At 37.1% G+C, this 22247-nt stretch overlaps 2 protein-coding genes across 3 annotated transcripts in view; both read left to right on the forward strand.

Moving 5' to 3' along the window:
• Positions 1 to 22247, forward strand: part of LOC123562048 (uncharacterized) — a 332465-nt gene that overhangs the window by 163047 nt on the left and 147171 nt on the right. Inside the window, exons 35-37 of the mRNA XM_053524913.1 lie at positions 1892 to 2177; positions 14957 to 15234; positions 20032 to 20390. Coding sequence (XP_053380888.1) covers positions 1892 to 2177; positions 14957 to 15234; positions 20032 to 20390 — 923 coding nt within the window. The remainder of the gene's footprint in view (positions 1 to 1891; positions 2178 to 14956; positions 15235 to 20031; positions 20391 to 22247) is intronic.
• LOC123547130 (uncharacterized) lies at positions 2937 to 9675 on the forward strand. 2 transcript variants are annotated; one of them, XM_053533196.1, is made up of 2 exons: positions 2937 to 3235; positions 8667 to 9675. In XM_053533196.1, the coding sequence occupies exons 1-2, from the start codon at positions 2953 to 2955 to the stop codon at positions 8696 to 8698; spliced, it is 315 nt and encodes a 104-aa protein (XP_053389171.1). In that variant the 5' UTR covers positions 2937 to 2952; the 3' UTR covers positions 8699 to 9675. The 2 variants fall into 2 exon arrangements, with proteins under 2 accessions (XP_053389171.1, XP_053389164.1); XM_053533189.1 differs by lacking the exon at positions 8667 to 9675 and adding an exon at positions 6797 to 7597.

Genomic DNA, 22247 nt, shown 5'->3' on the forward strand with positions numbered 1-22247 from the left:
AAAAAAGTTCCAATGGAACATTTATATTTTACTGCTCCCCTTTATTTTCTTGCCAGATCATGAGCTTAAATTTGAGCTCAACAACATACGAATGATGCAAATTATTTGAAATTTATATTTCTTCATCTACGGACATCTACGGTGCTACTCCCAACAATCAATTTCTGATCATAACTGGGAGGTCGGGGCAGTTGTTAAAAGCATGTTGCTATGTTACATGATATTCATGTCATTAAAAGAGTAAGAGCAGTAATATATACAGCTAGTTAAAAATAAAAACAGGATGATGACATTAGTACATATCGTGGGCTAACGCGAAACTATTGTAACTGTATATAAATAAAGAACAAGATACAATAGTTTCGCGCTCAGCCCTCGATATACGAATCTAGGTCAGATGTGAAGCACTGAAGGTTCACACTGTCCTTGATGTTATAAGGTAAGGCGTTCCAGTGTCTGATTGTGCGGTGGAAAAAGGAGTTCATATTTTATCAATATGCAATTAAATAAATAGTACTTAATCATTTTCCACATCTACCTTAAAGGAGGCCAATATATTAGTATCCGATATTCATGTACTTTAATTGGAAAAATATATGAAACCAGCGTCATCCTGTTAAGTGAGACTGTTTTAAGAGACTCCCTGTCATATGTGACCTTTTTCGCTGTTTCCCAAAGTCAGTCTCTTAAAACAGTTTCGACTGTATTAAGGGGAATATACTCTTTTAGTTTTGGAATGTGGCATTCCTTGACCACCATATCTTTTCTTATGAACTACTTTGTAAACAAACAAAATAATGTGTTTTAGCTTACATATGCAAAATGAAAAGCAAGACGGTGAACTTATTTCACTTTTTTTCTTTAAATTAGAATCAGTAGGAGATTGATAAATGTTTGGGCAAGGTAAAGCACTATTATTTTCGCACAAAAAAATATAAATTGTTGACTTTGAATGTACACAATGAGTCTTATGTAATTCAACAATAACTTTCTTGTTTCAGTTTTTCTCATTTTTATTTTAGTGAGCAAACCTTTGTGTACTTATAACAGTTGAAACAGTATCCATTTCATGTACCAAAACTTTGTACTTTTTTGCAGGTAAATTTTATCATACCCCACCCACTTTTTTCTAATTTCAAAGTATGCGTCCCCTTAAAAGGTAAACAATAAACAATGCAGGAAAATTATTCATCAGGTGAATTTTTTCACCTGCTTTTTGTTTTGGATTTCTCTTTGCAAGACCAGAGTTATGGCACTTGAGTTAGTCAATAATACGTATTAAGTGCATTAAAATGTTTTATCACATGTGTCTCTAAAATTCTTTGACCTAGAGTCATAATACTTTTGCAGATTTAAGGGCGTTGGTCTATGGACCGCGGGGTCGCGAGTTCGATCCTCGGGCGGGGCGTATGTTCTCCGTGACTATTTGATAAACGACACTTTGTCTGAAATCATTAGTCCTCCACCTCTGATAATTCATGTGGGGAAGTTGGCAGTTACTTGCGGAGAACAGGTTTGTACTGGTACAGAATCCAGGAACACGGTTAGGTTAACTGCCCGCCGTTACATGACTGAAATACTGTTGGAAAACGGCGTTAAACCCAAAACAAACAAACAAACAAACAAACTTTTGCAGATTGTTTAAAATATAGCATGTGCAGTTCCGACCTGATGTTCTGTTTGGGATTTCACTCAGCCAGGCCAAAGTTATGATCCATGACATAGTTAGGAATACACATAAAGTTTGTAAGGTATTATTATCAAACTGTGTGGTAGGCTTAACTTCACAAAATGGTTTACATGAATTTTGACTGTTTCATGAATCATGTAAGCAAAGTTTCAATATGAATTTGATATGTATACTAATTGTGAGCATTTTTTACTTTTTTAGACTACAAATATCATCATCTAAAGTGAATGTGGGTGTGTTGTCCTTTGGAGAGGATGTGAATACAAACCAGCGCCTGCAGCTCTCTGCTGATAACGACAAAGATGCAATAAAAAATGCAATAATGATGCAGCAGCCAGCTGGAGATGGTACTGTTACTCATCTGGCTTTAAATGAGGCAAAAACCATGTTGCAATCTTCGCAAAGAACAGATGCAGCTAAAGCTATTACTATCGTAACTGATGGCAGATCCACCAACTATGCAGCCACTGTTGCTGCAGCCAAAGAAGTATGTGATTTCGTGTATTAATAAGTTTTTCCTTTAAGTGTGAAATACATAGTTATTTATAACGTAATGACACTTTACACACAACAGTTATATCTGACCACTTTGTGCAAATTGTTTTGACCTTGCTTAATTCATATCCTTTTTTTTCACTTTTGTTTCTTTTTCATTTTAACTATAATAATGGATAGTGTTACATACCTCTGAAGTCACAAATCTGTTATATGAGGAAAGTCTCCACAAACATTCTCTTGTTGCATTACAACATGTAAGTGCACACAAGAATGTAGGCACACCTTCCATAGATATAACAAGCAATCATGTGGTATCACATCAACAGTTCTTAGACTTCCTGTTCAATGTAATTCACTTGAAATGTAGTACTACAGCTATAGTGAATACTTAATAATTATTTGTTCTTCAACCAAAATTTCATAAATTTTTACCTTAGGTGCAAGACGAATAAAATAATGTAAATTATTTTGAATAAAAATAATTTTATTTATTTTCGAGAATTCACGTTATTGGTTGCTAAGCAAAATAATATCGATGAATAACTGGTTCCGTAGCTCTTCTTTATCTTCTGGGTACCGACGTACTTTAAACCGGTCTCAAGCTAATACGCATGAACAGGTAGTTTACTATAAATACCGCTAAACCCGTGCTCTTCGTTCACTTTGAATTGCTACACGGTTATATCAGGAGAAAACTTAGATCTACATGTATAATACTACACAGTTGTATTCAAGTGATCAGGTTTGACTTTAAAAGCTTGAAAATGCCACGCGGTCGCCGAAGACAGGCACAGGCTAGGCGTATGCCGAGACAGGAGAGAGCCGTTCGGCAGGAGAGAGCCGTTGAGCAGGAAAGGCAGGAGAGAGCCGTTGAGCAGGACGAGGAGCTGAATCTGCAGAATGCCCGGCGTAACTTGAGAAGGAACGCTGCCAGAGAGGAGCAGAATGACCAAGGTCACGGGGACGTCAGGGGCACCAGGGGGCAAAAAAGGCCTGCGGCTGACCTCGAGGATGCTGTAGACGAGAGGTTGCTACAAACAGATGCCGGTGAGTGCAATGTTATTGATTTCGAACAAATTATTAGAAATTCACAAATTATTCCTCCTACGGGCAATAGAGATTCAAATAATGCAAATAATTTTCAAGGGTGTGGCGGCGCAAATTCTATCGACCCACAATCTTCAGGTATTCAATGTAATGGGCCACTGAATGTACCGTCCAATAATTCTATATTGTCTATGGTTCGCTTAGCAGATGACGACTTAGCCGCACACGTTCCGGCTTCATTAAAACAAAAGATATGCAAAGGTGAATATGTCAACCTAGCATTATTATTAAAAGGAGCAGTAGAATTGTCAGAATTTTGTTCAGGTAGCGTTTTTCGCTTAAATTCGGAAGGCCAGATTGAATCAGCAAACAAAGAATGTAAAGAAAAAATTACAAACATAGAGAAATGGACAAACGCGTTCATAATCTATACATCCATTTACTTAGCTACACATGCAGATAAAGTGTACGAAATGTTACACTACATGTTCAATATAAGAGAATGTGCCTTACGCCAAGGCGGTTTCTCATGGAGGACGTATGATGAACAATTTCGCCTCCGTCAAGCAATTTCCCCATCCCCTTGGTCACAAATTAATAATGACTTGTGGTGGCGCTGCATGCAATTACAGCCTACCCACAACATTACACCAAATGCAGGTCGGTACACGTGTCAAGACTTTAACAGAGGCAACTGTGCTTGGCAAAACTGCAAATTTCCTCATGTTTGCTCAAAATGTTCGGGGCCCCATCCTGAGGTCACATGCACTAAACAAGGTTCATTTGTAATGAACCAGTCTGGTTACTCACGTGGTGGACAGTTTCGTCCCGCACAGCGAAATCTTTTTCGCGGCAGACCCTTTTTTAGACGGGGCAGTTACGGAGGCCCAAGAAAAAACTAACAATTCTAAAAAACAAAGCGCTTCCACCGAACAGAGTAATTTGGACATACACAATTTGGCCCAAACACCTGTAAACGTAATAGCCCTTAAAAAGCATTTAAGAAACTATGACGTCACTGAAGCGAAATTTTTATTAGATGGATTTATGAATGGTTTTTCCGTTACAATATACAGGTCCACGTACTGCACGCGATTCAAAAAATCTACGCTCAACTTTGTTAAACCCCGATATCATAAAACTTCAAATTCAAAAAGAAATTAAAGCTGGTAGGGTGGCTGGCCCATTCAATGAAAGACCGATGACTAATTTAATCGTTTCACCCATAGGTTTAGTTCCAAAGAAAACACCTGGAGAATATCGAATGATACATCACTTATCATATCCGTCTGGAGATTCGGTGAACGATTACATAGACCCTACTTTGTGTTCCGTACAATATACGCACTTTGACGAAGCGGTAAAATTAGTACAGGACCTGGGACGTAACTGCAAATTATTCAAAACTGATATTAAAAGTGCGTACCGGCTTATACCTATAAAACCGACTGATTTTGAATTGTTAGGCTTTTTTTTGAGAATAAATATTATTTTGATAAAGCACTTCCATTTGGTGCCTCAATCAGTTGTATCACGTTTGAAAGATTTGCAAGATTTCTTGAATTTTGTGTCAAATCGAAACTCAAATCAGGCGGACTGTTGCATTATTTGGATGATTTTTTGGGCGGAGACAAAACGAACGCATCATGTACTGCTGCACTTCAAACGTTCAGAGATACCATGATAGAATTAGGTGTACCGTTAGCGGAGGAAAAAACGGAGGGCCCAACAGAGGTTTTAGTTTTTCTTGGGCTGGAGTTAGACTCTAAGCAAATGCTCGTTCGTATCCCAGCTTCAAAAATTCAAGAGCTTATACAAAAAATCAATGAAATTTTGCTACATCCAAAAACAACTTTAAAGAAAATACAATCACTTATAGGTTCTCTGAATTTTTGTTGCCGCGCAATCACTATGGGTAGGCCTTTCATCCGCCGCCTGATAAACGCAACCTGTGGATTAACGAAACCACATCATCATGTTAGAATTAAAAATGAAATATGCTTAGATCTGTCAATGTGGTTACTTTTCTTTCAGAATTTTAACGGTATTTCTGTATTCCATGACCGCTTTTGGGTATCGAATACAGATGTCCAACTGTTTACGGATAGTGCTGGGGTGAAAACTTAGGGTTCGGCATATATTTTAAAGGCCACTGGTCCCACGCTAAATGGCCAGAAGCATGGCACAAATCGGGTATTACTGCAGATATAACAGTTTTAGAACTGTTTCCAATCCTAGCGGCATTGTATATTTGGGGCGCAGATTTGACCAATAAAAAGATAATATTCAACTGTGATAATCAAGCAGTAGTACACATTTTGAACAAATTAACTTCAAAATCAGAAGCAGTCATGTGCCTAGTTCGAGTACTGACGTTACGGTGTTTAAAATTAAATATCTTAATCAAAGCCTGTCAGGTACCTGGTCATCAGAACGAAATCTGTGATGCACTGTCTCGTTTTCAGTTGAACAGATTCAGAAAAATAGCCCCAGACGCGGATCAAGATCCATATCCCGTTCCACACTTCCTTTGGAAAGTCTTCGACGCCGAGCTGGACAGCTCATTAGATCAGGAATTTCATATAATTCCAGGTCAACATACAGCACAGCTATAAATGCTTTTACAAACTTTCGGTCTATTTATGGGCTTACAAATCAATTTCCTATTCCCGTTCAACAACTTACACTGTTTATAGCTTATTGCTTTGAGAAGGGACTATCACCAAAATCAATATCTACTTATGTAGCGGGCATCAATTATCATCATAAACTGCATGGATTTTATGATCTTAACAGTATTTTTATAGTTAAGAAATTGCTTGAAGGTTGTCACAGGAGTCGCACAACACGAGATAAGCGTGCTCCGCTGACCAAGTCTGTATTGTTAGCTGTTTGTAGGTCACTCCCTGAAGTATGTTATGACAACTACGAAGTAAAGCTATTTCATTCACTTTTTACCTTAGCATATTTCGGTTTGTTTCGGGTCAGTGAACTTGTCAATGTAAACAAACACCTGTCAGAAAATCCCCTACAACGCAATGATTTACGCTTCACAAAAGACGATTGTGTAATCATTCGGTTACGCCACTTTAAAACTAATCAAAGGGGTAAACCAGTATACTTAAAGTTGCCCAGACAGGCTGGTAATTTGTGCCCAGTTAAGGCAATTAAGGAATTTCTGTCTATGAGGCCAAGCATCCAAGCCCCACTTTTCTGTCATCGGGATGGGTCTGTAACAACTAGGACCCAATTTTCTGCAGTCTTAGCAAAAGCCATCAGTAAAACACATTTTTTAGGTGCACAATACAAAACACACAGTTTTAGGATTGGTAGAGCCACTGACCTAGCTTCCGATGGATACCCGTCGGAAATCATAATGAAACTTGGTAGATGGACATCCAACTGTGTTAATCTTTATGTTCGAACATGATGTTAATCTGCAGATCATATACGGTACATCACAATCAACTTTATTTCACAACGGTATTAATTACCATTCTAAACGTAATATTTTCATTAATTTATTTTACCAGCTATAAATGAAAACTATTTTTTATTCAGACGTATGGGTTCTGGGTGACTCTATCCCGTTCTGGGCCGGCGAACATGCAAAGACGACTAGGAAACCAAATCTTAGTATCCCGAACATTTCTATTGCTTGGTGGGCAGTCAGAGGTCTTCGTTGGAGAGGTTTCAGACATACAATTGAAACTCAGGTCTTACTTTCATCTCCTCCTTCAATAATATACATTAATTTAGGCGGAAATGACCTAGTATACGAAAATACTTGTGAATTAAGAGGAATGATTGAAACAGAGATAAACTATTTACGTGAAGCATTCCCAAATACAACAATAGTTTGGATAGACATATTAGAGAGACAAAACTGGCAAGGGGCATTAGGCGGTAAAAGGCCAATTGAAAAGAAAAGAAAACGCCTTAACCGCATAGCGCGGAAAATAGTAATAGAATCAGGGAAAAGTGACGTCATAAGCCCCGATATTGACGCAGAAACAGCCTTTTTTAGAAATGACGGCGTTCATTTAAATCTCGTAGGGTTAGAATTCTTCCTAGATTATTTAAGAGATTCAATTAGAAAGCTAATATAAGTATGACAATTTAGTAAACATAAATGCTGAAGATTCCGTGTTCAAGCATTGTATAAATTAAACATTTTTATTAGATAGAATTTTGGGGGATAAATTGTTTCAATTTATTGTGGCGGAAAATTCTATAAACCGGAAGGTGATCAGGCGTGTCTGCTTACATTAGTTTACAATAAACTGATAAGTATAATTTGGAAATAAATATTGTTTCATAAAAATACATCTATTGTCTGGCGAGAACTTACAAAGCACTGTATTTTCGGTGTGTGTTACTCTTATGTGGTTACTCTTATGTTGTTATGTGGCTAGGGTTGAATAGGTTTTGCCCATAGTACCTGGCGAAATCTAGTTTTGTATTGCGTATTGCTTTGTATTGCGTATTGCTTTGTATTGCGTTATCAACCCTCTAGCATGCAACTTACTGCTTTCCTTCACGCAGTGGTTTTGGTATGTGTTGACCCGTCATTCCCGGATACCTGGTCGTGTCTGGTAACTATCATACCGTGACTACTGGCACCGAAGTTGCCGTGAATTGCCACATTATGTTTAAGTTAGTCAGTATTGCTACCTCGTTATGTCCGACAGTGCAGAGTTACGTTATGTTGAAATTAGCTGGTGTTGCTACCACGTTATGAGAGTGTAAATTATGTGACAGTGCAGAGTTTCATTGTAATAGTTTGCAAATTTTAGCAGACGCGCCTGGTCTCCTTCCGGTTACTTTATTCACATACTTGGCGAGATACCTCGTCAAGTACATCTTTGTTTTTGAGCGGCCAATAACTACCCAACCTTGTATTCAATTAGTAAATATTTTATTTGTTTGATTTGTAACATATTGAAATATTAACATTACAATATAAAGTCCTATCGTGTAGTAATTAAAAGGTACAAAGCATGGTTTAGTTGTAATCTTTTCGAGTATTAAAATAATGTAAATTATTTTGAATAAAAATAATTTTATTTATTTTCGAGAATTCACGTTATTGGTTGCTAAGCAAAATAATATCGATGAATAACTGGTTCCGTAGCTCTTCTTTATCTTCTGGGTACCGACGTACTTTAAACCGGTCTCAAGCTAATACGCATGAACAGGTAGTTTACTATAAATACCGCTAAACCCGTGCTCTTCGTTCACTTTGTATTGCTACACGGTTGTATCAGGAGAAAACTGACCCGCCCGCCCACACCCCTGTACTAGAAATCATTTTTGTCAGATTGATAATGAGATTAAACATAATTCAGTTTTTGTATGAATATATATTCAAAATACAATGTATTAACCTTGTTACTTTAATATCTTAGACAAATTGACTGTTTCTCTGTAGTATTTATGCTTACAGGCAACTTCTCAGAGTAGTTGACAAAAGGCCTTATAGAAGAATGCACAGTCGTATACACAGGAACATTATGCCAGGAACTATCGCTGTGAGAAGGGATATCCGGCGATTCCAGGACATTCATATGAAGAAAATGTGTGGTAACCAATGAACTCTTTTGAGATCATTTTAAGCATGTGAATTACTGTTCCTGGATATTCTTGTTATAGTTACATGTAACTGTGCGTTCATTTGAAATGTGATAAGTACTATTAAAGGTGAAATAGACAATCACTGAACTGTTCCTGGAAGTTCTTGTTTAAATTTCATGTGATTTGTGCATTCATTTAAAATATGATAAGTACTGTTAAATGTGACATAGACAATCACTGAACTTTTGAGAAAATAGATCAATGTGACTGTAAATATTCTCACCGAGAAATATTTGAAGGCCATTTATGTAGCCATATTTGCGAACAATATTCTTTTCTTTGTATTTTATAATTAACGTCGCTCTATTTTCATATAGGAAAATTCTATAAACCGGAAGGTGATCAGGCGTGTCTGCTTACATTAGTTTACAATAAACTGATAAGTATAATTTGGAAATAAATATTGTTTCATAAAAATACATCTATTGTCTGGCGAGAACTTACAAAGCACTGTATTTTCGGCGTGTGTTACTCTTATGTGGTTACTCTTATGTTGTTATGTGGCTAGGGTTGAATAGGTTTTGCCCATAGTACCTGGCGAAATCTAGTTTTGTATTGCGTATTGCTTTGTATTGCGTATTGCTTTGTATTGCGTTATCAACCCTCTAGCATGCAACTTACTGCTTTCCTTCACGCAGTGGTTTTGGTATGTGTTGACCCGTCATTCCCGGATACCTGGTCGTGTCTGGTAACTATCATACCGTGACTACTGGCACCGAAGTTGCCGTGAATTGCCACATTATGTTTAAGTTAGTCAGTATTGCTACCTCGTTATGTCCGACAGTGCAGAGTTACGTTATGTTGAAATTAGCTGGTGTTGCTACCACGTTATGAGAGTGTAAATTATGTGACAGTGCAGAGTTTCATTGTAATAGTTTGCAAATTTTAGCAGACGCGCCTGGTCTCCTTCCGGTTACTTTATTCACATACTTGGCGAGATACCTCGTCAAGTACATCTTTGTTTTTGAGCGGCCAATAACTACCCAACCTTGTATTCAATTAGTAAATATTTTATTTGTTTGATTTGTAACATATTGAAATATTAACATTACAATATAAAGTCCTATCGTGTAGTAATTAAAAGGTACAAAGCATGGTTTAGTTGTAATCTTTTCGAGTATTAAAATAATTGCGATCTATTTTACTTTTTTTGGTCTTGGCTTAGGTAAGTCACATGGCCTGGCTTTTCAAGGAATTATAATTTAATTTATAATAGCGAATGAGTTGTTGTATACATTCCTAATTACTTTCAAATGATTAAATTCAAAGACAAACACAGATTGATACCTCAGAATTTGACTTTGATGTAATGTGATATATTTCTGCCAATCAATTGTATTCATGTATATTTTGACTTGGTATAATGTAAAAGATTGCTTCAAACACACGACATTCATGTGCATATAGTTCTGGCTTGGTCTGTCCATCCATCTTTCTGTCTGTCCATGTCCTTTTGTCTTTCCTTCTGACTGTCCTGTCTGTCCATCCATCCTAAGCCATATCTGAAACATGGTTTTACATATTTAAGTACACTGGGACCCTTTTATAAGGCTGTCGTTGGGGTCCAAGGTTCGAGACCCGCCGATCTCAATTTATAACGCAGGTTGGCCGTGTATGCGGTATATGCAATACCCCACCGACCCGCAATGCATTAGATGTATTTTGAACGCTGTTTCATGTTACATAAGAAATTCTAAGTGTATAAACGGGAAATTTATTTACCTTAATATATGCTACTGAAAATACATTAAAAAAATGTGTCATCATCCCATTTTGTCGTAATTGTACAAGAAAGTTAAAATTGTGTATCCCGGAAGTAAGCATATAACACTGTGTGAGAAGCGCGCGGTCGCGAAAATTACAATGCAATTGCAATACAACAGCATAGCAAAAGGGTTTTTTTAACTTGCGGAAATAAAAGAGAAAAACGCGGACAGTCTTAAAAAATGATTACATGTAGAAAGCGGATAAATTATGATAGAAATTGGTAAAGTAAACTAGATTTACGATAATAAAAAGTGAAAATGAGATGATTACGAAAAAGGGCTGCATTTTATTACAAAACTGAGCATGTTGTTTGATTTTTTATTCACTCAGATTTTCATGTCATCTGCTTAATTGGTGCAAACAAATGGTTTGATAGTTGACTGACCAATGTTACACACTTGTTATGCAAACAGTCTAATTTTGACATGGTACTGATTGCCTAATTGTCACATGTCTACATGTATTCAAAATTTAACAAAGGTGTTAACAGTTACGCAAACAAGTAAGCTAGCAGACAATTACTTTATTTTTACTTTTATTAGATTTTTTTGTCATGGTTGTCATGGCAAAGGTGTTAAAGTACACAGGTACATGCAGTTTTAACGCTGGTTATGATCAAATTAAATAACATTCGCGGACTCGTTTTTTTCCTCCGAAAATTCGGGAGCCAGGAGCTTACTGCGTTATACCGCATACTGCAGTATATCAAATAGCGTTATAAAGGGTTTTGAGTGTAATACTTTGTGGAAATGTTAACTGGTCTTTTTAAGGTAGATTCGGGTGTTTCACATCACACCAACAAAGTTATAGGTAATTTTGCAACTTTAGAGCTTAAGGTTGTTGGGGCAGACCTCAAGTGTTCCTTTGTGTATTGTTTCAGGCATAAGTATCAGTGTAATGTAAGACTTTACTGCCAACCAGAGGTCTTTACTTCAGTGTAATGTAAGACTTGACTGCCAACCAGAGGTCTTTACTTCAGTGTAATGTAAGACTTTACTGCCAACCAGAGGTCTTTTACTGCCAACCTGAGGTCTTTACTTCGGTGTAATGTAAGACTTTACTGCCAACCTGAGGTCTTTACTTCGGTGTAATGTAAGACTTTACTGCCAACCAGAGGTCTTTACTTCGGTGTAATGTAAGACTTTACTGCCAACCTGAGGTCTCTACTTCGGTGTAATGTAAGACTTCACTGCCAACCTGAGGTCTCTACTTCGGTGTAATGTAAGACTTTACTGCCAAACTGAGGTCTTTACTTCGGTGTAATGTAAGACTTCACTGCCAACCTGACTTCAGTGTAATGTTAGACTTTACTGCCAACCTGAGGTCTTTACTTCAGTGTAATGTAAGACTTCACTGCCAACCTGACTTCAGTGTAATGTAAGACTTTACTGCCAACCAGAGGTCTTTACTTCAGTGTAATGAAAGACTTCACTGCCAACCTGACTTCAGTGTAAGACTTTACTGCCAACCAGAGGTCTTTACTTCAGTGTAATGTAAGACTTCACTGCCAACCTGACTTCAGTGTAATTTAAGACTTTACTGTCAACCAGAGGTCTTTACTTAGGTGTAATGTAAGACTTTACTGCCAACCAGAGGTCTTTACTTCAGTGTAATGTAAGACTTTACTGCCAACCTGACTTCAGTGTAATGTAAGACTTTACTGCCAACATGAGGTCTTTACTTCGGTGTAATGTAAGACTATACTGACAACCTGTGGTCTTTACTTTGGTGTAATGTAAGACTTTACTGCCAACCAGAGGTCTTTACTTCGGTGTAATGTAAGACTTTACTGCCAACCAGAGGTCTTTACTTCGGTGTAATGTAAGACTATACTGCCAACCTGAGGTCTTTACTTCAGTGTAATGTAAGACTTTACTGCCAACCAGAGGTCTTTACTTCAGTGTAATGTAAGACTTTACTGCCAACCAGAGGTCTTTACTTCAGTGTAATGTAAGACTTTTCTGCCAACCTGAAGTCTTTACTTCAGTGTAATGTAAGACTTTACTGCCAACCTGAGATCTTTACTTCGGTGTAATGTAAGACTTTACTACAAACCTGAGGTCTTTACTTCAGTGTAATGTAAGACTTTACTGCCAACCTGAGGTGTTTACTTTGGTGTAATGTAAGACTTTACTGCCAACCAGAGGTCTTTACTTCAGTGTAATGTAAGACTTTACTGCCAACCTGAGGTCATTACTTCAGTGTAATGTAAGACTTTACTGCCAACCTGTGGTCTTTACTTCAGTGTAATGTAAGAATTTACTGCCAACCTGACTTCGGTGTAATGTAAAACTTTACTGCCAACCTGAGGTCTTTACTTTGGTGTAATGTAAGACTTTACTGCCAACCTGAGGTCTTTACTTCGGTGTAATGTAAGACTTCACTGCCAACCTGACTTCGGTGTAATGTAAGACTTTACTGCCAACCTGACTTCAGTGTAATGTAAGACTTTACTGCCAACCTGTGGTCTTTACTTCAGTGTAATGTAAGATTTTACTGCCAACCTGACTTCAGTGTAATGTAAGACATTACTGCCAACCTGAGGTCTTTACTTTGGTGTAATGTAAGACTATGCTGCCAACCTGAGGTCTTTACTTGAGTGTAATGTAAGACTTTACTACCAACTTACTGCTAACCTGAGGTCTTTACTTCGGTGTAATGTAAGACTTTACTGCCAACCTGAGGTCTTTACTTCGGTGTAATGTAAGACTTCACTGCCAACCTGACTTCAGTGTAATGTAAGACTTTACTGCCAACCTGAGGTCTTTACTTCAGTGTAATGTGAGACTTCACTGCCCACCTGACTTCAGTGTAATGTAAGACTTTACTGCCAACCTGAGGTCTTTGCTTCAGTGTAATGTAAGACTTCACTGCCAACCTGACTTCAGTGTAATGTAAGACTTTACTGCCAACCTGAGGTGTTTACTTCTGTGTAATGTAAGACTTTACTGCCAACCAGAGGTCTTTACTTCGGTGTAATGTAAGACTTTACTGCCAACCTGAGGTCTTTACTTCGGTGTAATGTAAGACTTTACTGCCAACCTGAGGTCTTTACTTCAGTGTAATGTAAGACTTCACTGCCAACCTGACTTCAGTGTAATGTAAGACTTTACTGCCAACCTGAGGTCTTTACTTCAGTGTAATGTAAGATTTCACTGCCAACCTGACTTCAGTGTAATGTAAGACTTTACTGCCAACCAGAGGTCTTTACTTCAGTGTAATGTAAGACTTCACTGCCAACCTGACTTCAGTGTAATGTAAGACTTTACTGCCAACCAGAGGTCTTTACTTCAGTGTAATGTAAGACTTTACTGCCAACCTGAGGTCTTTACTTCAGTGTAATGTAAGACTTTACTGCCAACCTGAGGTCTTTACTTCAGTGTAATGTAAGACTTTACTGCCAACCTGAGGTCTTTACTTCAGTGTAATGTAAGACTTGACTGCCAACCAGAGGTCTTTACTTCAGTGTAATGTAAGACTTTACTGCCAACCTGAGGTCTTTACTTCAGTGTAATGTAAGACTTTACTGCCAACCTGAGGTCTTTACTTTGGTGTAATGTAAGACTTTTCTGCCAACCTGAGGTATTTACTTCAGTGTAATGTAAGACTTTACTGCCAACCTGAGGTCTTTACTTCAGTGTAATGTAAGACTTTACTGCCAACCTGACTTCAGTGTAATGTAAGACTTTACTGCCAGCCAGAGGTCTTTACTTCGGTGTAATGTAAGACTTTACTGCCAACATGAGGTCTTTACTTCGGTGTAATGTAAGACTTTACTGCCAACATGAGGTCTTTACTTCGGTGTAATGTAAGACTTCACTGCCAACCTGAGGTCTTTACTTCAGTGTAATGTAAGACTTCACTGCCAACCTGACGTCTTTACTTCAGTGTAATGTAACACTTCACTGCCAACCTGAGGTCTTTACTTCAGTATAATGTAAGACTTTACTGCCAACCTGAGGTCTTTACTTCAGTGTAATGTAAGACTTTACTGCCAACCAGATGTCTTTACTTCAGTGTAATGTAAAACATTGCTGCCAACCAGGTGTTCATGTACAAATCAAGCAGATATCTGGTCACTTTACAGCCTGACAAGCTGACTTTATTCAGAAAGTATATTCCCAGTTTTTACTCCTTTTTTGGGTGATGGGAATTAAGTAATCTTATTATATATATATAGCAATAAAAGGTTTCTAAAGAGTAAAACTCTAACCAAGATTTCTTCACCTTATCATGAAAAATTAAGAAGATAATTATTAAGAGATTGAAGACATGTTTGGTCTATATGTTACCCATTTTGGAACACTTATTTCACAACAGGTTGAAAAAAGTGGAATATATGCTGTGGCAGTGGGAAAAGGAAGTCCAAATGACGAAGCCTTTAAGAAGGAACTTGGTGTAATAAGTACTTCAGGATCAGACACAACAGTCTTTGTGGATACATTAAGAGACCTCACTGGTGAGAAGTTGGAGACAAAAGTGTGTCCCGAAAATTTCAGATGCTCATACACTCTTCAAGTTGTATACATCTGGTACTTGAATGGTAATGTGGCTGTATTGGACAAAACCACAAAATTTTCAGCAGACGTCTCAGAAAGGTTTATATACTTTCACAATATGTGCTTTTGTTAGTGATTATTAATTATTTTGCCAGAGAAAAATAATGGGGACTTGACCAAAAATGGCTGCAGGGCAGAGAAATCCTTTTTGTCCTCATTTTACTGCAATATAGTAGTAAGCGAAATTGCATATCTTGGATGAAATTAAAATTTAACCGGGTGTAATGATACACTACTCTGGCTTAGGTTCGATGTTCGTTTTTCTATAACCCATAATTAATTGGCCTAAAACATACATATAAATGTATTTTAGACAAACATAAAAGATAACAAAAACAATACAATATTGTGCACAGATATTCAATCAGCCCGAACAAATACAACATACATAAATAATACATCAATATATTAGATAAAATTTTGTCTGTATTTATAAGTATTTCAATAGAAATATGAAATAAAGTTATTGCAGTTTTTCTCTTCTATGTGATATACGTCTACTCATAAGAGTGGGCTATAGAAAGTGCGGGGTTGGAAAAAAGATGTGTGCGCAGAAAAGACTGTTATTCAAGAAGAACCAATATATATTTCTTTCTCTCATTCTTAATCCCATACAAAAACATGAAACAGACAAAACAATCAGACATGTACAATTCAATAGACAGACAAGTGTTCACCAATTATACTGCTTCAGTGAACTTTGTCAATTTCCCCCACTGGCATACATTGACAAGTATCACCCATTCAATACCAGAAGTCAAACACTAATGAATAAAACCAAACAAATCTGATTATGATGCATACACATAAGGTTATGTTTTTAGCTCGACTATTCTAGCTATTCTACTCACGTCGGCGTCGGCATCACACCTTGGTTAAGTTTTTGCATGCAAGTACATGCAGCTATCATTTAAAGGCATATAGCTTTCAAACTTATTTTTTTCTTTTTCTAGGTCAATTACCAACCTCACTGGGTCAAGTTCCATAACTCATGTATTTTGAGCAAATTATGCTCTCTTGTGGACTTAGAAAATTCTGATTAAAGTTTTACATGCAAGTTACTATCTCCAAAACGAATGCAGAATATTGAATTGAAACTTCACGTGTCCTCGGGTTATAAAACTAGTTGATAGCACCAAGTCCCATAACTCTGACCTTCATTTTAGCCAAATTATGCCCCCTTTTGGACTTAGAAAATTCTGGTTAAAGTTTTGCATGCAACTACAAACAGCTATTATTTAAAAGCATATAGCTTTGAAACTTCTTTTTTCTGGATCAATTACCAACCTCACTGGGTCAAGTGCCATAACTCTGACTTGGACTTAGAAAATCCTGCTTAAAGTTTTACATGCAAGTTTCCATCTTCAAAACTAATGCAGATATTGAATTGAAACTTCACATGTGTCTTCGGGGTTATAAAACTAGTTGATAGCACCAAGTCCCATAACTCTAACCTGCATTTTAGCCAAATTATGCCCCCTTTTGAACTTAGAAAATCCTGGTTGAAGTTTTGCGTGCAAGTACATACAGCTATTACTTAAAGGCATATAGATTTGAAACTTATTTTTTCATTTTCTAGATCAGTTACCAACCTCACTGAGTCAAGTCCCATAACTCTGACATGTATTTTGGGCATATTATGCCCTCTTTTGGACTTAGTAACTTGCTGGTTAAAGTTTTACATGCAAGTTACTATCTCCAAAACTAATGCAGATATTGAATTGAAACTTTACATGTGCCTTCCGGTTATAAAACTAGTCCCATAACTCTGATATGCATTTTGGTCAAATTATGTCCCCTTTTGAAATTAAAACTCTTTGGATATTTTAACATTTTGAGTAATATTTTCCTGCTTTTGGGACAATATTTCGAATAGTCGAGCTTGGCTGTCTTATGGACAGCTCTTGTTAAAATATAGAACGCTGCATCAGACATTACAATTAAACCATAATAAATGTCTGACCTGTGACAAATGGAATAAGATAAACATTTTTTTGTGACCTGCTACAAGAATTAGCGTTTTGAAGTGCTTTTTTCACGATCCACAGCAGTTCGAGGGCTGAGCGCGAAACTATTGTATCTTGTTCTTTATTTATATACAGATACAATAGTTTCGCGCTCAGCCCACGAGTTGCTGTTTAAACATATTTCAAACCACTTATAATTCTACGATAAAATGTACTTGGCGATTACATTTATCCCCAATGATTATAACATAAGAAATTCTACCTCTCTTCCGCAGCCCGCCCGCATAGCTCAATAGGGAGATTCATTAAAAGTTAATCTATTTAAAAAGTTACTGGCTAAACAAAGAATTCAGTAGTGTAATATTATAAACACATTAAAATGACTGCCTCCATGATCAGCCATTTTCTTACAATTCAAACTGCCATTACTTCTTCAATAGTTGTCCAATTTTAAAAATCTTTCAGCATCATGAAAGACTTGCTTTCATATGATTCAACTTATTATCAGGCATTAACATCATAACACTGGGTCAGATAACAAATTTGCAATTTGATTTTAATTAATAATTCTAATCACAAATATTTTGCAAGGTAATAGATAACTAGCTGGTAAGTATTTCTCAAAATTCAGTTTAGCTGTGATAACTGGAACAGCCTATGAACTAAATGATTAAATGAGTCTTGCCATGAGAAAACCAACATAGTGGGTTTGCGACTAGCATGGATCCAGACCACCCTGCACATCTGTGCAGTCTGGTCAGGATCCATGCTGTTCGCTAACAGTTTCTTAAATTGCAATAGGCTTTGAAAGCGCACAGCATGGATCCTGACCAGACAGGGTGGATGAACAGGCTGGTCTGGATAAATGCTGGTCGCAAACCCACTATGTTGGTTTTCTCATGGCATGGCTCAAATGTAGTTTTACAGTTAGTGGGAAATTTATGCATGGCATGAATCAAAATAAAAATTTTATGTTTTCCTACAGTTGTATAAGTGACTATAAATATAGGCCGTCGTTCTGATTTGTGATACGATCATTTCACATACAGTCTCTAGCCTGTATGTTATTCACAGATAGAACACATGGACACAATCTATTATTTCATATTTAAAACTTATTTTTCAGAAATATTTTAGACAGGTAATTCTAAATGTAACATTGAACTTCTCTGGAACTTGAATTACAACAGATTTATTTAAGATGAAATGTAAATAATTGAGTCGCACTATGAAAAAAAAATTTATTATTAATTTTGCAACCAGCATGGATCCAGATCAGCCTTCGCATCCGTGCTGTCTGGTCAGGATCCATGCTGTTCGATAAAGGTGTCTCTATTTGCAATAGGCTGAAAGCAAACGGAATAAATGCTGACCAGACTAATTGGATGTGCAGGCTTGATCCATGCTGGTCGCAAACACACTATGTTGCTTTTAAGCTCACCTGAGCAATGCTCAGGTGAGTTTTTCTGATCGCTCAATGTCCATCATCTGTTGTCTGTCTGTCTATCGTCTGTCAACATTTAGCTTGTGTATGCGATAGAGGCTGTATTTTTCAACTGATCTTCATGAAATTTGGTCAGAATGATTACCTTGATGAAATCTAGGCCGAGTTTGAAAATATGTCATCTGGGGTCAAAAACTAGGTCACTAGGTCAAATCAAGGAAAAACCTTGTGTATGCGATAGGGGCTGTAATTTTCAATTGATCTTCATGAAATTTGGTCAGAATGATAACCTTGATGAAATCTAGGCCGAATTTGAAAATGGGACATCTGGGTTCAAAAACTAGGTCACTAGGTCAAATCAAGGAAAAACCTTGTGTATGCGATAGGGGCTGTATTTTTCAATGGATCTTCATGAATTTTGGTCAGAATGATTACCTTAATGAAATCAAGGCCGAGTTCGAAAATGGGTCATCCGGGGTCAAAAACTAGGTCACTAGGTCAAATCAAGGAAAAACCTTGTGTATGCGATAGAGCCTGTATTTTTTAATTGATCTTCATGAATTTTGATCAGAATGATTACCTTGATAAAATTTAGGCCAAGTTCGAAAATGGGTCATCTGGGGTCAAAAACTAGGTCACTAGGTCAAATCAAGGAAAAATGTTAGGGACTGTACTTTTCAACTGATCTTCATGAAATTTAGCCAGAATGATTACCTTGATAAAATCTAGGCAGAGTTCGAAAATGGATCATCTGGGGTCAAAAACTAGGTCACTGGGTCAAAACGAAGAAAAACCTTGTGTATGCAATAGAGGCTGTATTTTCCAATTGATCTTCATGAAATTTGGTCAGAGTAATTGCCTTGATGAAATCTAGGTCGAATTTTAATAGGGGTTATCAGAGGTCAAAAACAAGGTCACTAGGTCAAATTAAAGAAAAATCTTGTGTATGCGATAGAGACTGTACTTTTCAATTGATTTTTATGAAATTTGGTCAGGATGATTGCCTAAATGAAATCTAGGTCGAGTTTGAATATGGGTCATCTGAGGTCAAAAACAAGGTCACTTGGTCAAATCAAAGAAAAAACTTGTGTATGTGATAGAGGCTGTATTTTTCAGTTGATCTTCATGAATTTTGGTCAGAATGATTGCCTTTGATAAAATCTAGGTCCAGTTTGAACATGGGTCATCTAGGGTCAAAAACTAGGTCACTAGGTCATATCTAAGAAAATGTTTAATCGCAAAAGACCAATTTTTTGGTCCAGTCTTAATGAAAATTGGTCAGAATATTTGTTTCCATGAAGTCACTAGGTCAAACATGTTTTACACTGTTATGGTGTGTTTCTTAGGTGAGCGACCTAGGGCCATCATGGCCCTCTTGTTTCATAGTGCAGCTCATATGATAAATACTATGGTCAATGTTTACAGATTTTCTGATGTTCAAGCAAGAGTTATTGAAGTGAAAGCCGACACAACAATAGATACACTTCTAAAGGCAGTGACAGAAGCAGAGAAGCAAATGAATGAAGAACAGTCTTCTGAAACCATACATAATTTTGTATATATAACAAATAGACCGCCATCAGACGTAGGAAGTGATATGGCTGAACTAAACACGAAGACAGCTGCATTAAAGCAAGCAGGTGTGAAAATCACAATTGTTGATGCAAGAGATACTCAGGATACAGGTTGGGAACAATATGCCACTTCATCTGAAACAGTTTTTCGTGGGGCAAATTTCGATGAAGCAGTGCCAGCTTGGTATATCCATAGAAGTCTTTGTAAAGGTATGATAATGGTCTCATATGTCCTTTCCTTGTTATTGCGAGCCCCTTAACTGGTATTCCAGCTCTTAGAAATAGATTTTAGTTGCAGAAGATATTTTGATACATTTAAACACTCCAGCATTTAGACTTAAAAATACCGGAGAAGAAAATTTCAAAGAACAATCCAAGCGTTTGCAAATTCACCCTCATCCTCTCAAATAGCCAGATGCTTTTTTCGGCGAACTGAGGCTGATGATGGTTTGTACTAGCTCTCTAAAACTACGACCTTTTTTGATTTTTTTTTTTTTTGTAGAATGAAGATTGGGTACATAAATGTGTTTGCAAACAAATAATTTATACAGTAAGTGAATACTATTTCCTGTGAGAAAGTAAAAAAGTACTACTGGTTTCCCAGTAGCTTCCGGACCCAAGTAGTTTTCCGGACCTTTTACATTTCATGCTGTATAGACTTTAAACCATCGTAAAGCATCTAGGTAACAATATCATATCATCTAGACCTTTTTAGCTCACCTGTCACAAAGTGACAAGGTGAGCTTTTGTGATCGCGCGGTGTCCGTCGTCCGTCCGTGCGTGCGTCCGTAAACTTTTGCTTGTGACCACTCTAGAGGTCACATTTTTCATGGGATCTTCATGAAAGTTGGTCAGAATGTTCACCTTGATGATATCTAGGTCAAGTTCGAAACTGGGTCACGTGCCTTCAAAAACTAGGTCAGTAGGTTTAAAAACAGAAAAACCTTGTGACCTCTCTAGAGGCCATATATTTCATAAAATCTTCATGAAAATTGGTCAGAATGTTCACCTTGATGATATCTAGGTCAAGTTCGAAAATGGGTCACGTGCCATCAAAAACTAGGTCAGTAGGTCTAAAAATAGAAAAACCTTGTGACCTCTCTAAAGGCCATATATTTTACTAGATCTTCATGAAAATTGGTCAGAACGTTCACCTTGATGATATCTAGGTCAAGTTCGAAAATGGGTCACGTGCCTTCAAAAACTAGGTCAGTAGGTCAAATAATAGAAAAACCTTGTGACCTCTCTAAAGGCCATATTTTTCATGGGATCTGTATGAAAGTTGGTCTGAATGTTCATTTTGATGATATCTAGGTCAAGTTCGAAACTGGGTCATGTGCGATCAAAAACTAGGTCAGTAGGTATAAAAATAGAAAAACCTTGTGACCTCTCTAGAGGCCATATATTTCATGAGATCTTCATGAAAATTGGTCAGAATGTTCACCTTGATGATATCTAGATCAAATTCGAAAGTGGGTCACGTGCCTTCAAAAACTAGGTCAGTAGGTCAAATAATAGAAAAACCTTGTGACCTCTCTAGAGGCCATATTTTTCATGGGATCTGTATGAAAGTTGGTCTGAATGTTCATCTTGATGATATCTAGATCAAGTTTGAAAGTGGGTCACGTGCCTTCAAAAACTAGGTCAGTAGGTCAAATAATAGAAAAACCTTGTGACCTCTCTTAAGGCCATATTTTTCATGGGATCTGTATGAAAATTGGTCTGAATGTTCATCTTGATAATATCTAGGTAAGTTTCTTGAAACAGGGTCATGTGCGGTCAAAAACTAGGTCAGTAGGTCTAAAAATAAAAGAACCATGTGACCTCTCTAGAAGCCATAATTGTGAATGGATCTCCATAAAAATTGGTCAGAATGTTCACCTTGATGATATCTAGGTCAAGTTCGAAACTGGGTCACGTGCCTTAAAAAACTAGGTCAGTAGGTCAAATAATAAAAAAACCTTGTGACCTCTCTAGAGGCCATACTTTTCATGGGATCTGTATGAAAGTTGGTCTGAATGTTCATCTTGATGATATCTAGGTCCAGTTTGAAACTGGGTCAACTGC

The sequence above is a fragment of the Mercenaria mercenaria genome, chromosome 2, assembly GCF_021730395.1.
Source record: "Mercenaria mercenaria strain notata chromosome 2, MADL_Memer_1, whole genome shotgun sequence".
Classification (NCBI taxonomy): domain Eukaryota; kingdom Metazoa; phylum Mollusca; class Bivalvia; order Venerida; family Veneridae; genus Mercenaria; species Mercenaria mercenaria.

What these genes read in the sequence shown, in the direction of transcription:
- LOC123547130 (XM_053533189.1), top strand. Translation starts at nt 2,953, where the DNA reads ATGCCACGCGGTCGCCGAAGACAGGCACAGGCTAGGCGTATGCCGAGA. An exon ending in GTTGCTACAAACAGATGCCG is followed by an intron (nt 3,236 to 6,796) that starts GTGAGTGCAATG and finishes TTTTTTATTCAG; the next exon opens with ACGTATGGGTTCTGGGTGAC.